Source organism: Struthio camelus, chromosome W, assembly GCF_040807025.1.
Source record: "Struthio camelus isolate bStrCam1 chromosome W, bStrCam1.hap1, whole genome shotgun sequence".
Lineage (NCBI taxonomy): Eukaryota > Metazoa > Chordata > Aves > Struthioniformes > Struthionidae > Struthio > Struthio camelus.
This window is the reverse complement of record NC_090981.1, coordinates 29,572,297-29,587,205: the sequence shown is the minus strand read 5'-3', so window position 1 is coordinate 29,587,205 and position 14,909 is coordinate 29,572,297. Positions and strand designations below refer to the sequence as shown.

General features: G+C 40.4%; 1 protein-coding gene across 3 annotated transcripts in view; it reads right to left on the bottom strand.

The window, feature by feature from the left end:
- Window positions 1–14,909, bottom strand: part of LOC104140173 (ephrin-A5) — a 212,363-nt gene that overhangs the window by 29,770 nt on the left and 167,684 nt on the right. For all 3 annotated transcript variants that reach the window (XM_068925440.1, XM_068925442.1, XM_068925441.1), the window contains one exon: window positions 9,674–9,966. In XM_068925440.1, the coding sequence (XP_068781541.1) occupies window positions 9,674–9,966 (293 nt within the window). The remainder of the gene's footprint in view (window positions 1–9,673; window positions 9,967–14,909) is intronic.

Here is a 14,909-nt window from a genome sequence, read left to right as displayed (position 1 = left end):
TATTAACTGCATATGGCCATTTCAAGCCCAGTCTTGGCGACCCTGTCTGAAAAGTTTGCATTATTGGGGAAAAAAATTTACTCGAGAATTCTGTAACGTTCTCCTCTTCACAACATCTTGCAATATCAGAGGGATAGGAAGCTTAAAAACAAGCTTGCCTCTTTAAAATCTAAGTATTTATGGAGTAAACATGGAGTTCAATGTTGAATATTACCTTACGAAACATCATCCAGTTGTTCATAATGTTGAAGATTTTGTTCGCTGAGAGGATCTGGTTTTGATCTACTGGCTGCAGGCCTGCATACGCCCCACGGATCATGACATGCGAACGGTATGAGCAGAGAAAGCACTGCCTTGGTAACTTAGTCTGAGCAACAGGGAGACTAACATGCTGATGACATGGAGGCAATGAAGTACAACACTGTTATTCCAAATGTCACTGGTATGTTATTTCCATTTCTGCTGGCATCTGCTCCATGTTACAAAATGAATACTTCCAATACAACAGCTCATTAAACAGGTTTCAGTTTGCTCAGAAATCAAATTACAACGATGTTACAGAGTTATAAGTCCTCAGATAATTATTAATAACACTCTCCACTTCTGTGAGTTCTTTCATCCAGGGAATCTACGTGCTTCACCTTATTAATCTCATAACATCCTGGTGAAGCACCACTGCAAAAGAGCCTCACCCACCACTGGAGTGCAGCGATCTCTGAGAGGGGAAGTAGTAGCTGTTGAACATCAAAACTGATTTAAAGCAAGCTGTGATGAATGGTCCATCTGTACAAAGGATGTAAAGGGCTCTATGCAATTCATTCAGTTATATTTCCAGCAGCACACTGAAATCTGCATGCAAAGTTCTGAGAAAGTCACAACATTTTTACAAAAAAAAAAAAAAAAAAAAAAGCAAACGTTAAAGACCACTGTAATCCATAGCCACCAGGGTGGAACACTTATTCACCACTCCCTATAAGGCAAGCGTGTGCCTATGGACTTATCAAGCTCCTAATGCTCCTTGGTGGTCTTTTATCCACCTTCTGAGCTTCTGCAATTTGCTAGAATCATATAACAACATTCAACATATACTTTATTTCCCTGCAAAAACAAAGCGGCCTTCTTCCAGCACGTTAGGTGAGAAGGAAAAAAGGATGGACAAAAAACCCTCCATTCCTCACGCTTTCTCACTGTGGGCACTCCCTCACTCTTCTAATGTCCAATACTAGTAGAAAGCAACACAAGTCAGTGGTCTTCCTACAGGGGTTAAGACCTTACACACTCATGAAACTGTTTTCAAAGTTACAGGTGTGTAGTACATCCTCCCCTCTTTTAAATTTCTGCTTCTATCAGGATCGTAATGGCACTTGAATTTTTGAAGCACACGAACCCAAACCATCTTCTTTCAACTTGTTAGCTGAAAGACATTCTCTTTGAAAAGCCTAAACAATAGGGACCAGCACTTCTGTGGGTTCTCTCTTCATTTTCTTCCATGGATTTCTCCCGAGTCCCAAATTATTCAACAGCTTTTAACACTCCCTTTGAGGATTTTAAGAACACTACCAACGTCAGAATCTATTAGACTCTGGTGATTGTCTCTGCTTTCAGGACCAGCACTTAATTCTTCTGATGCTTTCTAATAGAAATCGGTCCTTTAATCTATACACTAGGCTAAGCATGAATTCCCTTTTAAAGGTCACCTTCCTTGTCTCTCTAATGTTATCACACAAAAATATTTTCTAAAGTATACATTTATCAAACCCTTTCAATTGCTTTGATTTCATTCAGAACATCTCGAGTGATTCAGGTAAACCAGCTATCAAAGCAGGACTCGTACTAGAGTGGCATGTCTGAGCCATGCTGTCAAAGTAGCATCAGTGTTGATGCTGATCAGATCTTGACTGAAAGGTTAATGGAGGACCTGGTAATAAACAATGTTCTCCCAAAAGAAAAGTGCAATTAACACATTAAAAACATCCGTAATTCCCTCAGCATCCCTTAATAAACGTTCTTTAGTTAACTTCCATTTTTTAGCCCTCGGTGCAAGCCAGGATGCCTGGAGAGAGTTGCAGAAGGGATCTTCTGACCTCCTGTCTTCAAAAAGAAATGAGAAAACACAAACACCAGCAGTATTCTGCTGTAACTAACACCTGTGGAATTGAAGAGAGATGGCCTTTTTTCACCCACTGAAAGACAAATCCAGTCTTCATTTTCCAAGTGAAATATCTGCTACTTAAGTTAATCATTCCCACCGGCAGAAATGAATTTTAATAAAAGCTTAGCCTACAGAGTAACTACAGTGACTCAGCTGCCCCCAGTATAAGCTTAGTATGGCATGCCAAGACTTACGTTCAATCTGCTCTACTCATTTCTCCAGTGTTCACACAGGTCAGCACTTTCTAAAGCTGTAGGCCAAACTTTGCCCCAAGTCAAACATTAGACTTGGGATCTCAGGACTGACACAGCATCAAGGGGGGAAAAAAAATATCCCAAACCACGCCTCTCACAACCCAGAATTTATTGATAGGAGAAAAAGAACAATTAGGGACTTCGTTGAAAGTTCTTCTCATACAGTTGCAGATTGTGGTCAGTGGAGAAATAAAATAATCCATCTTCATTTATGGATAGTTTAACTTTGTCCTACAGAGAAAGTACTGTGGTTATCACTCAAGAACCTAAATACAGATGTAGCCAAGGACACTGTGAGACAAGCAGCACTAAAAGTCTGCAAATGACCAACTTCCATAACAAAGAGATATACAAAGCATACAAAAGGTGCTTACAAGAGATGACCATTTTTATCCTAATGACAAACAGGAGGAAAGAAATCCCCAGAAATATAGAGTATAACCATTACAATGGAAATTCCCTTCTCCCCCACAACTCCAAGGTCACTCTGAAGAAGAATCAGCATTAGCTCCATCAGTGAGCAAAAAGGAACAATTTCTCTTTACACAAAAGCAACTTTGCATCGGGCTGGCAGTGTTAAAGAAACATTCATTTGGCTGGAGACACAGATGAAGTTTGTCCCCGTGTTTCCTTTGAATTAGTTCTAGAATGGGATAAATTGCCATTTAGGCCAATGTCAATTGGTTTGCCAAGATTTTTGACTTTATTGGAATAACAGCTCACAGAAAAAAACATATATTCCAAGTGTTGGATGCAAAAGAAAATATTTCAAGAATATTACTAGTTGACTACTACTGTGCTACCCATGCCGGAATACGGTAATATCAGTATCAGCAACAGCTGACTTCCTCAAAAAAAGTAACCAACCTAATGCAAAGGAAGTAACCTAATCATCTACCATAACCTTTGGCTGACGTCAACATTCCCCAAGATGCAACAGAGTTTGCACTGGTTTCTTTCTCATTTTCCAGCAGGAACTTCCTCACAAAATTCAGACTCAAAACTTGAGAAATTCTACACTCATGTCCTCAGAGAGCACCTCCTATCAGCAGAATTACAGTCAGGGTACGTACGAACAGTTGTGCTGACATCAAGTGGTTCCAAAAAATCAGTGTTTCCTGGTCCACATGAGGACAACAACATTTTTTTTTTTATTTGACTTGTCTCAATCATTTTTATCAAATCAAGTGTTTTTATTGAAAGGGAAGTGTAATTTTTGGAGGGAAGCACATTTGACTTTTCTGATAGGATAAAATTAAAGTTCATAGTCCTTCTGTTTTGTACTCCTATTACATCAGCCTAAATCTCTGGCAGAACACGTGGAGATCCCTAAATCAAACAAGCCTCTCACAGTGAGTTGTGCCTCTTCATGCAAAACACTGATTAGCACTAATAATAAGCCGGTGCTTCAGAGAGAGCAGTAAGCGCTATGTGCCTGTTTAATATCATTCTTTGAATACACATAAAATACCAAGAAACCTTGTTAATATGCTATAGTTTATAGGACTTCTCTATAGATTTCTCCTGCATAGCATTACAAGCTATTCAGCCTTGTCCCTACAAAGTCCCCAAATCCTTCCTATACCCAAACCAATCCTAAATAATAACAGCCAAGCTGGCAATTTGTGAGGCTATTCCAGGTTCCTAGTCATGCGGAAGTTATTTTCTTAATTACGTGCTAATTTTCATAAGGAGCAGCCAATGCCTTTCCTACGCTATCTGCTGATTTGTGTAGGGATATTACGGTTCCTCCCCTCGACCTAGACACCTAAGTTCTGTCAATAAGTCGTTGATAATAAACACAAATCCCTTCTGCCACCACCAAGCAGTGGTGGCTTCACGTCCTCTTCTACCTCCAGGAATTCTGTGGTGGACCAGGTATTACAGTTCGGGTTCTACCACAAAGATCGTGGGTTAAAAAGAAGGAAGTAGGAACTAGGCAACTTGGCGATAAGGATCTTAAGCTTATTTCCCAAAATACCATCCCACAATCATGGCACATGTTATTGCAGAGGACAGAGAAACCGCAAGCAGATCATAGGAGAGACTAAAGGAAAAGTAATAGGGCAAGCAAACACTGAACACCTATATACAAGAACGCAAAATATGGCAGAAGAGCGAATACAGCTAAAGCTCAGCTTAACTGGCATCAAAGAGTTCTGACTCAGAGTCAGAGTTGTAATTGGCTCAAAAAGAGTTCACCTACAGACCTTAATAAGGTAAAGGTTAACTAATTACTTTATTATTAGGTAAAGATAAGAGAGAGAAAGAGAGAAACAGAGGCATTATAAACATTCTTTTCTACTACTGCTTTCTCCTTAGGATCTTCTGAGTCACAGGAGCCTCCAGAGGCACGCCGATGGTTGCAATGAGATAGCCCAACTACGCTGGCAGCTGTTAGAGAAAAAAAAGACAGCAGGACTCGTACAGTCCTGCAAGTTCTTGGAACACAGTGAGGGCAACTTCCAGTCACAGCACCGGAACCAGTTAACAGGAGAGAGACCATTTTCTACTTGAGGTTCTGAAAATCACAAATTCTCTACTAGAGAAGCCGCTCAGAACAAAACAGAACGAAATCTGAATAAAAGTCGTCAGGAGGTAAGAGTCAGCAATTTCAGGAAAAGGAAGGAATTAGCGCAGAGAAACCAAGATAATGGGGAATAATAACACATTTTAAGAAAAACCAAGGGAACAGGTAGCACAAGGTCCCCTGAGGATACACGGTAAGGGGAAAAGGAATACAGGAGAGCAGGAAGTGATTATAAAGAACTATATGTAAAACTAAGTGCAACGTTACAAATCACAGTTTTTAATTTAATCAGAGCTTTAAAAAACCATGAAAAAAATATTACTAAAAACCATAACTGAATCCAAACCATACGAGCACCCTATCCTGATGTGGTCAGGAGCAATACGGTTACACTAAAAGCTTCCCGAATCAACAATCAGAAGCTTTACACAGCGAAATGGTGACAAGGGCACTCCATTAAAGATGATAAAGAAACAGCATAAGCATCTTGAAATAAAATCAGAAAGAGACATGCATGGGATAAAACCAGAAACAAGCATCAATTAAAAAGGTTACACAAATAAGGCCACGTGTAAGGTAAAGCCACAGGTAAGACAACAGGATTTTTAAAGGACAAAAGTTCTCTCTGCAAGAAAGGAGAAAGAACCATTTAAGTTACATTTAGATAAGTTACACATAAAGCCCGCTAACCACTAGCAAATGTCTTCAAGACCTTGTGGCGAACAGGAGAGCAGCCAGAGCAAGCCTAGCTGGTCTCTTTAGAAAAGGGGAGACAATGTATACAGAAGTCAATAGTCAAAATGATGAAATGATTAAACAAACAATACGTGTGCATTCTTAGGAGGGTAAGAAGATGATAAAACCAATATGGATCTGTTAAGAATAAATCATATCAAGCATTAAGTCTGTGACAGAATAACTGGACTGATGGCTCAGAGGAAAGCAGTACTTATGAAAGAGCTTAACATTAGTAAAACTTCGGACACTACGTACCATATCCTCAAAAAAGAGGAATGGGATCTAGCTTAAACTAACACAGGAGCTTGGCTGAAAAACTGCTCTCAGCATCCTGCAGTAATCTGCCCCAGGTCTGTTCCTAGCAGTATCTTCTTCTTCTTCTTCTTCTTCTTTTTTTTTTTTTTTTATTTGATCAACTCTTGATTTTATACCTGCTTGCCAAGTTATTACTGGCATTTTATTCAATACTTACAACCTTAATAAAAATAAATCACCTGTCATTAAGCTGACAAAGCACTGAAAAAGATACCTTCATTCTGAATTACACAAAACTCTTGTATTTTATGATCCATATTTGTCCTTCCTTGTTTTTGTGTACATCATCCCTTGTGCCCCCATCTTAACCTGAAAGCCCCAATTTTTTCCCCCTTCCAAAAGATTAAAACCACAATTGCCCCATGAAGTATTTAAATTCTGCTTTTTCTATATTTCGCTTGCTTCTGTTCCAGTAGTAATATTATTTTGTCTGTGACTAACACATACTAACCTTAGGTGAGAGCCTGCTAAGAACTAAGTAGAAACTGAGTCTTCGGGTTATGATGTATTATTTACATTCCCTGCCCCCCACTATGATCTCCCTAATTAAAACCACCTTTTTAAAGCTAATTTCTCTGTAAATATTTAATAATCTTTTCCTCTTTAAACTCTATTAGCACTTGTTCATTTCATGCCTGCAATGCTGAATTCACTGCTTCAGTGTAAATTTGATACCAGAAAACTATTTTTTCCTGACTTTTCCTAGAACGAACACGCAAAGAAAGGAGATCCAATTGTCCTCTGGGCAATACGTGAAGGCATGACATAACAAAAAACAGCAGCAGTTTTAAAAACAAATGCTTCGGAAAAAGAGACAGTGATAGTTTTCGAATTATGGCATTCCCCCAAAACAACAGAAGCAGGAAGGGCAAGGAACATCCTTAAAAGGCAAAGGCAAAGCAAGGAGATTTGCAAACAACAAACCTTTCCCAAACAGCACCAAACCAGACAGTAATTAAGCGAAACACCTAACCAAGCACTTAGTATTCCTGTCTTCCCAGAGGTCTAGACTAAGCCACATGCTTCGTGCCCCTTAAACAGGCTACACCAGCCTGACGCTCAGTCTAGCCAGCCCTCCGTCCTGGGGCAGAGCGAGAAGGCAAAGGTTTCAGATCTGCCGAGGAAACGAAGCCTTCCCTTGCTAAGCAGCAACTTCCTTAATATACAGCCACGGAGAGGTAACAAAGGCAGCCTCTGCGGCCTGCACTGGAGAGCCTGCTGACAGGTCTGACGAGGAAACAAGGAGCGGCGTTTCACCGTCTCGTTTCTTCGGCACAAACTAGGAGAAAAACGTACCAGGACGGCCAACCCTCCCCTGAGAATCCTTGCATTTAATCGTTGCCAGTGTGCTGCCCTTCTTGCAACCGCCACGTTCTCCACCTCCTTACCGGCCTCCGCAGAGGAAAAGAGGAAGGGGAAGAAATAGTTCAACTACAGAAAAGGAAGAAAAATGTTTTGGCTCTCTAAAAACGTGGCTCAACATTTGCTTTTGGTGAACACCAGGCCAGTAAGCTACAGGCAAATGAACATCTCTTTGCTTCTAAGGCTTTTTGCTATTTTATCTTTCATTAAAAAAATAATTCCATCTAAACTCAGTTGAACATCATAAAGCTCTTCATATTTTAAAGGACGTTTGAACAATTATTTTGAAGGGAGCCCTTGACAGCTAAATGACTCTGTTAAATGAATGTTATAGAAGATACATAATGATTTTTAGTGAAATATTGAATTTAACCACAGATGAGGAAAAGCAATCCTAAGGCACCCCGGGTGTGCTTGAATAATAACGTCTTGCCTGAGAGTTCAATGGACTTTGTATGTTTTAACAATGAAGCCATTACCTAGCTAGATCAAGGGGAGATTTCTCATCCTTTTCTTTACTTCCTTGTTTGGTTTTCACCTCTATTAAAGGTTTCTCTATCTTTTCTTAAATCTAGAAAAACAATATGGAAGTTTTTTCATGTTTGCAGCTACTGCTACCATGCCTGTGCTGCATTTTATTGCAACCACAGGACAGTTAAAGAGACTGCATTCCTTAGCTTAAGTGTTCCTGCTTGCTATGCTGACGATGCTCAGGAACCGAACTAACCCAAAACAAAATCTGGTGTCCACAGGGAGCCTCATTCTGCAGTTCTGAGAGAAAAAAAACTCCTGTTAAAGTTAATGGGAAGCTTTCGTGAGCGAGGTGACTAGGACTAGGCAAACGCAGTACTGGTTCACCTATCCTACCACACTCTCCGCATCATTCTTTTTTCTTATTTGCTCTGGGATCTGAAATGGCACCAGGGTTTTACATGATTTCTCATCATCGTACCGAAAAACTGTTTTGTATTATAGCTTAATTATTCTTTTTCTGATAATTATTACACTCCAGTACAAGAACAAGGCACTGTTCTTCTGATGGTGAAATGCCACTCATTAGAGAATTTGATTTGCTGCAGGAAATGAATTGAAAACAATCCATCAGGAGTGTATTTCCCTGTATGTTTGGAGAGGGAAAAGAAAAATCTCAATGCTGAAGAAATGAGGCTGAAAAATAGGGATCATATGTATTCAGTTTCTGCGGTGAAATGAGGTGGAATGACTGTTTCACAGTAGAAAGGCCAACTACAGGCATGAAGGCAATATTTATTGGGATCTACAGCCTGTCTAAGGCTTTTAACTCTCTAGTCTAACACTAAAAAACACACAAAAAATCGCAGTTTTAACAATCAAAACTTGTTGGAAAGTGCAAGATTCAGGTACAAAACAAATTGACGAAATAAGATCCTTGTCGGAGGATTAACCAAACAAGACAGCTGAAGCAGTAACAGCTACATAGCGGGTTTGTAAGAATCAGGTAGCTCAACCCATTGGTTTTTAACCTCCTGATGTTTTTATTTCTTTAGCCCCAGATGTTATCCTGCGTGTCCTCTAGGTTTCCAGCCCATTTGTGGTGCCCAGAGCAACACTGATGCAGGTCTCCTTCGAGAAGAGCTCAGAGCCGACAGCGTTCCCCATCGTTTGCCGAGGCAGGTGTGTGAGCTCATTTATACTAATTTGCTCGGAATCTGCTCCCACTGCATTCCACATCCCCCTACGCTTACAGCAACAGCTGCTCTAAGGGAAAAAAAAACACGAAAGAAAGAAAGAAAGAGAGAGCCCCTTGGCTTCGACGCTCGTATATTTATCCTCAGAAATTATGACTTTAAATATCGCTGGACTATTGATATTAGCAGCTACAGCACTTACAAACTAAACCACCTTCACTCTCCCTGAATGACAAATATTACAGTGACAAGAATATGTAATTTAAGCAAATAACAAAATCCAGGGATTTCACATCCAAAGAAGTAATTATTTCTCCTTGTATTTGGGGAGAACTTCCAACCATCTCTTCTTCCTCCCCCTGCCACTTCAGAGTGTTAGAATAAATCTAATAGCGTGTTTTGCTTTAAAAGTCAGCCACGGTTCAGTGAACCGGCTGACGTGCTATTTCATGTGAGAAAAGAAGCTGTGCTTTTAATCTCATTTTCACTCTAGATTCCTAGCTAATGTACCTGGGGATACTTAAGTCTGCCTTCACTGTAAGGCATCTGCATCACACACAGTTTGGCCCTCTGCATTTCCACAGAGCATAGGTGAAAAATTAGCTGGGTTTCCTACACCTGCTACGCAAAAATGATAAAATCTCTATATACTCACAGATGTAGAAATATTCCCGGCCTGGCCTGAACTCAAATCCTAGTGAGAAGGGAGTGAAGAGCTGGAATTTTTCTGAAAACTTCAATGGTCCATTTGGGGAATGCGGCCGATTACACTCCCACCTCTTGAATCCTTTGGAGGTGTGATCGCAGGAGCTGTAACCATCAAAGTTCACCATGTAAAGAACGTAGCGTTCGGTCTTATCTTCTGGCACTGAATCTTCATAGTGAGGGCAGAACACATCCAGATAGTCATTGATGCACACATCGATGTGGTAGTCACCCCTCTGGAATCTAAAACGAAAGGAAGAATTCAGACAAAAGCAGAGTTAAGGCAGTGTGTAACCTTCTTGTAGGATAATGTTTTCATGAAAGGGGCATCATTAATGGCACTTCCCTTCACTCCAACCTTCACTCTTAAAAATAACCCTCACAATTCACCAGAGTTACCAGAGACTGCTTATACAGGACTGCGGTCACATGATCTTCTAGATACAGGTTTTGCTCTTTTGTCTTACAGAATGAACCTCTTGCTAATGCATACCACATTATAGGCTATCTTTCCCTGTGCCTTATTAAATAAACAAAGGAAGAAGGTGTCCGCTTTATTCCTTTTTTTTTTTTTTGTAATTGGAGAAAGAAGCAAGGAGAAGCAAAGAAGCCACAACCATATCAGCCTCCCCAAATCAGTGTCTATATAAACGTGTACAAACGCACACAAATAAACAAACTAAACCCATCCTCTTCTCTGAATCAGGCAGTAATCATCCCTTTGTTGAAAGCTGATTTGACTGTAAGTACTTATACTTACTACAGCAGCACAAACAGGTTTACTCTTTCTTCATTATTAGCAGCACTTTGCACCAAGAAGCATGCAAAGCCTGTACTGCTTTTTAGATATTTGAAAAGCAGCGCAACTCCTCCGCCAAACTAGGAGACACTGCTCTGTTCAGATGACAGGATCCTGGGATACGAATTATCAGCACTCAGCCTAACGTGGCAGCTCGGATTGAGTGCCAGCTGTACAACGCAGCGCCAGGCACCAGCCCAGATGCACTGCCTTGTTACTGCTACTGAAGACGCTGTAGACCTTTTTTTTTGGTTTTTTGTTGGTTTTTTTTTTTTGGGGGGGGGGGGGGGGCCCTGTTTTCTTCCCTCCAAGCATCATTTCCATCACTCCTCTAACGCCTGGCACAGTATCTGGAAGCAACTACGGGAACAAGCTCACTGCCTCCATGGGAGCCCTATACCATGATGGATTTAATGATTCCATAAAGCAGGTCTGTACGTCTATCAAAGTCCCTGGGGGCAGCCAAAGAAACCAACCACTGACCTACTCCACTTCAGACTGACTGGGCTCCTTGTAGCTTCTCTCTTTCACGGCTGCAGTTGTCAAGTGTATCACAGAGCAATAAAAAGGCCATGACAGATTTAACTATAATACTTCTTTTTAGCTAAGGGGCATATTTTAAACACCTGATGGGCTTGAAATCTGCCATCTGGATCCTTCTATCTAATTTCAGAGAAAAAGCAATGATCTGCAGGCCCTCCAAGGATAAATTCAGAGCAAACTATACCTTTTCATATCCCTACAATAATTTAGCTTCAATAAAATAGCTTTTTAAAGGAAAAAAACTGAACACGCATCAAAGCATGATATATCTGTATAATTTCAGCCAGTGCATAGCCTCATGGTTCCATTCGGTAACATGGAAAAGTGTTTCCAAACCACAGTCATTTCAGCAGAACTCACATTTATCTAAATCATTAGCTAGAAATATATTTTTGTCCTCCAGTGCTTGCAAAACCTGTCACCTGAAGAGCTACTGTCTTAAAACATTTGCAAAACTGTATTGTTTTTAAATTGGTCTCTTTTTTCCTGTACCAGTTAACAGCATGCCATTTCTTACAGGTAATGAAAAGGAGCATCTTGTAAGGTATGAACAGGAAAGTCTACTTCTGGAAGTCGTATCTCTATTTTTTTCATAAAATTATATTTTTAGTAAGTAAAAATGACTCTGTGTGTGTGTGTATACACATACATACATACACACACACACACATATATATATACACATGCTTGTTTCAACCATAAAGGTGATGGACGATGCAAAGTTTTCTGCATTGTTATTCTCAAGATTATCTCTGGTACCCTACTGTGCCTTCACAATAACGCCCAGTTGTGGTTTTGTGACAGAAACTATATGCTTTCAGAACTAGATTTAAATAATTGCAGGCATTCAGGATCAGACTGGTCTCCTTAACTTCAGACTCTTGCAATACAAATGACTTTATGGGATCTGCTTCTCTGGATTTCCTTTAAGTCAATGAAGAGAAATAGGAACTTCTGGAGCCCAATTCATCTGACCTGTTTAGGCCCAAGGTGCACCAGGATGAGATGAATCACATTGCAGGAGCAGCTATTTCTCTCCTTTAACTAAAAGGAGAGTCTAGGCAGACACTTCACAGATAGAATCTATACCGTAAATGGCTAAATTTGAAGGGATGAATCCTACACCACGCAGTCTATGATAATGGAATTTATAAATACAAAGAGACAGACAACTTAATCAATTTGTGATCACACCTCAAATCCGCATATTAGCGACGAAATCAAATTTGCAATCTGCACCACTGAGCTGTTCTCCCCACTACTGCAAACAAAGAGCTCACCTCACTCTGTTCTGGCAGAGTCCTCTACTGTATTCCTTTTAAACAAAAAAAACCCCAACCCAATTTTCCTCTTTCATCACTGTTATTTTAGTAGAGTCACTCTTATTCCTGCTTCCGTAAGCGCTGAACCAGTTGACTGTCTTCCTTCTTCCCAGTACACGTGTACGCAGCTAGACACGGAGAGTAGGAAGCAAGTACTAACTGCAAAGCAGATCCGAGGATAAAGTATGCAACTAAGTCGTTTTTAACCTTACTGTCCTTCTCTCCCTCTTCCCCTTTCCCCTGCACTGTCTGTACATTCATTCCACAGTCATTTGCTGTAGCCAAAACGCATTTACATTTAGGTGTCCAAAGAAGAAAGATGGTGCATATTTAAAGCGATCTAAACTGGCCTTTAGCTGCCACAGCAGTGAACCTGCTCCAGGGGAAACATGTACCAAGGTATTTCATCAAGTAGCTCTGAGGGAAGTCTCTTCACTCCATAAATACAGTAACAGCAATGCCGAAAAGACACACAGCAGTTATTAGCCAACTGCGAAGCAGAAAGCAAGTATTTATTTCCCTTCCTGTAACGCTTTGAAGAATTCAGGAATCAAACCCTTAGTCCGTGTGCTAAAGAGAGACATAGAACTATTTACGTTTCGCCACAAGAGGCTGCGAAATTTCCAGCATGCCTGTTGCAGTGAACTGAGAGAGCCCACTCTCATTTCTCCAGGTACAAGGCAGTTTGTTGCACTTAACGTTCTTAAAGAGAAAACACGAAAGCCTCTACCCTGTACCGAAAGGCAAGGGTGGGGGGCCAGGAGTATCTAGCAGCCAAACTCACCAGCTCAGACTCCTCAAAGCTGTTTCAGGGAACGCTTCAGAAACATATTTCCAAGAATTTTAAACCCCATCCAAGAGGAAAACACTTAACGTTTACAGGCTGAAAACCCTTTATTAGTAGTGTAAAGCCAGGTATTAGAGTGAAACAGAAGTTCCACCTCAAATGAAAGGATTTATCAATGCTACATATGCTGAGGAGCACATGTAAAGGGGAGATGGAATTGGTTTACAAATCTCTTTTGAGAGAAGATAGGAAAAACAGATCTCCTGCAGTCTGTACTTGACGCTTAACAAATTTCTCCCTTTCCGGTCCCTTTCAACACAGAACAGAAACCTTCCTTCCCTACGGTCTCTAGCGATGCTACTGATGCTTTTTTCCTTCCCTCACTTAGGCCTTCACCCTGTAACGGGAGATGCTTGCCTGGACCCCGTGCCCTTCTGCAACCACACGGTGATCAAGATCTTTGTAAATCCCCCTATGAGGAAGAAACCAGTCATATCTATCTTTTGCAAAACAGAATATAGCAGTGCAATAGAAACCAACCACCAAAGCTTCCCCAAAATTCACGCAGGATCCTCTTGCAAATAATGCCATTTGTCTTGCTCCACTCTAGCTTACTCATAGCAAAATACAGCTATTCTTCAAACATAATTAACCTTTGTTTGCTGTCAGGTGGCATTCAAGCAGTGTCTCGGAAACTTGCACGCTACAAGGCTAGCTATTAGGCAGCAGGGCTATAAAAGCCACTACGAAGACAGAGACAGATAGTTAGGTAGCTTCTCAACCTAAACATTTCCATAACCAACAAACATCAGCTTGCTACACAGAACTTGCACGTTGCTTCCAGCAACGACGGTCTTACAGACTTTCCTCTGCTCAAACGCCGCTGCCCAGCCATCCAGACATTCAGGACACAGCAAAAAAATTTCATGGTAATTTTGAGCAGAGAAACGTAAGACCATTTTCAAAGTAATTTTGTCTTCTGTATGCTGTTTATCCATTAATGCAAGCACAACTACACAGTCTGTGTGCATGCATCTCTTCGTAATTGTAATTTCTGAAGCATATGTGGCTCATCTTGAATTTAATAACTTGCTGGCCACTGAAATAAGCGATGATTTATTTAAATAGATACTTAGAATGCAACAAGTTTTGCTTGCTGCTCTTTGTTTCTTTCTTCCTTTCCTTCATGAAATAAACACTATAAAAATCTAGTTTAAAAACAGCACAAATAACACTAATTGCCCATTATCATTTAGATAGATAAAAAATTGCTATAGCTTCTGCTTGTTGCTTCCCATACAAATCTTGTTAGTTATATTCCCTCGCCCTTCCTGTAAAATAGACATGCCAGCTGTTCTACTTCAAGATAAGTGTACTAGAAAATTTTCCTCTTACTATGTCAACCCTTCTTTATTTGGAGTCTGTTCTGTCAAACGTATGGGACAAGGCTTCAACATCAACGACCAAAGACGTCAAATAACTGCCTTAACTATGAATTATGAAATTCTCATCTTCGTTCTAGCATCAGAAGTCATCAGATGCAAATGGCCCCGAGTCTGTTGCCCTGGAGCTCGCACAGGCCGTAACACCAGTGCACAGAGGACACTACTAAAGGCGAATGCCTTACACCAGTTCCCCTGCTTTCAAAAGTTAATCTAAAATGCAAGGCAACACTAAACAAGCACACTAATAAATAAATAAAAATCAGGGAATAGATTTATTCTCAGAATAAATA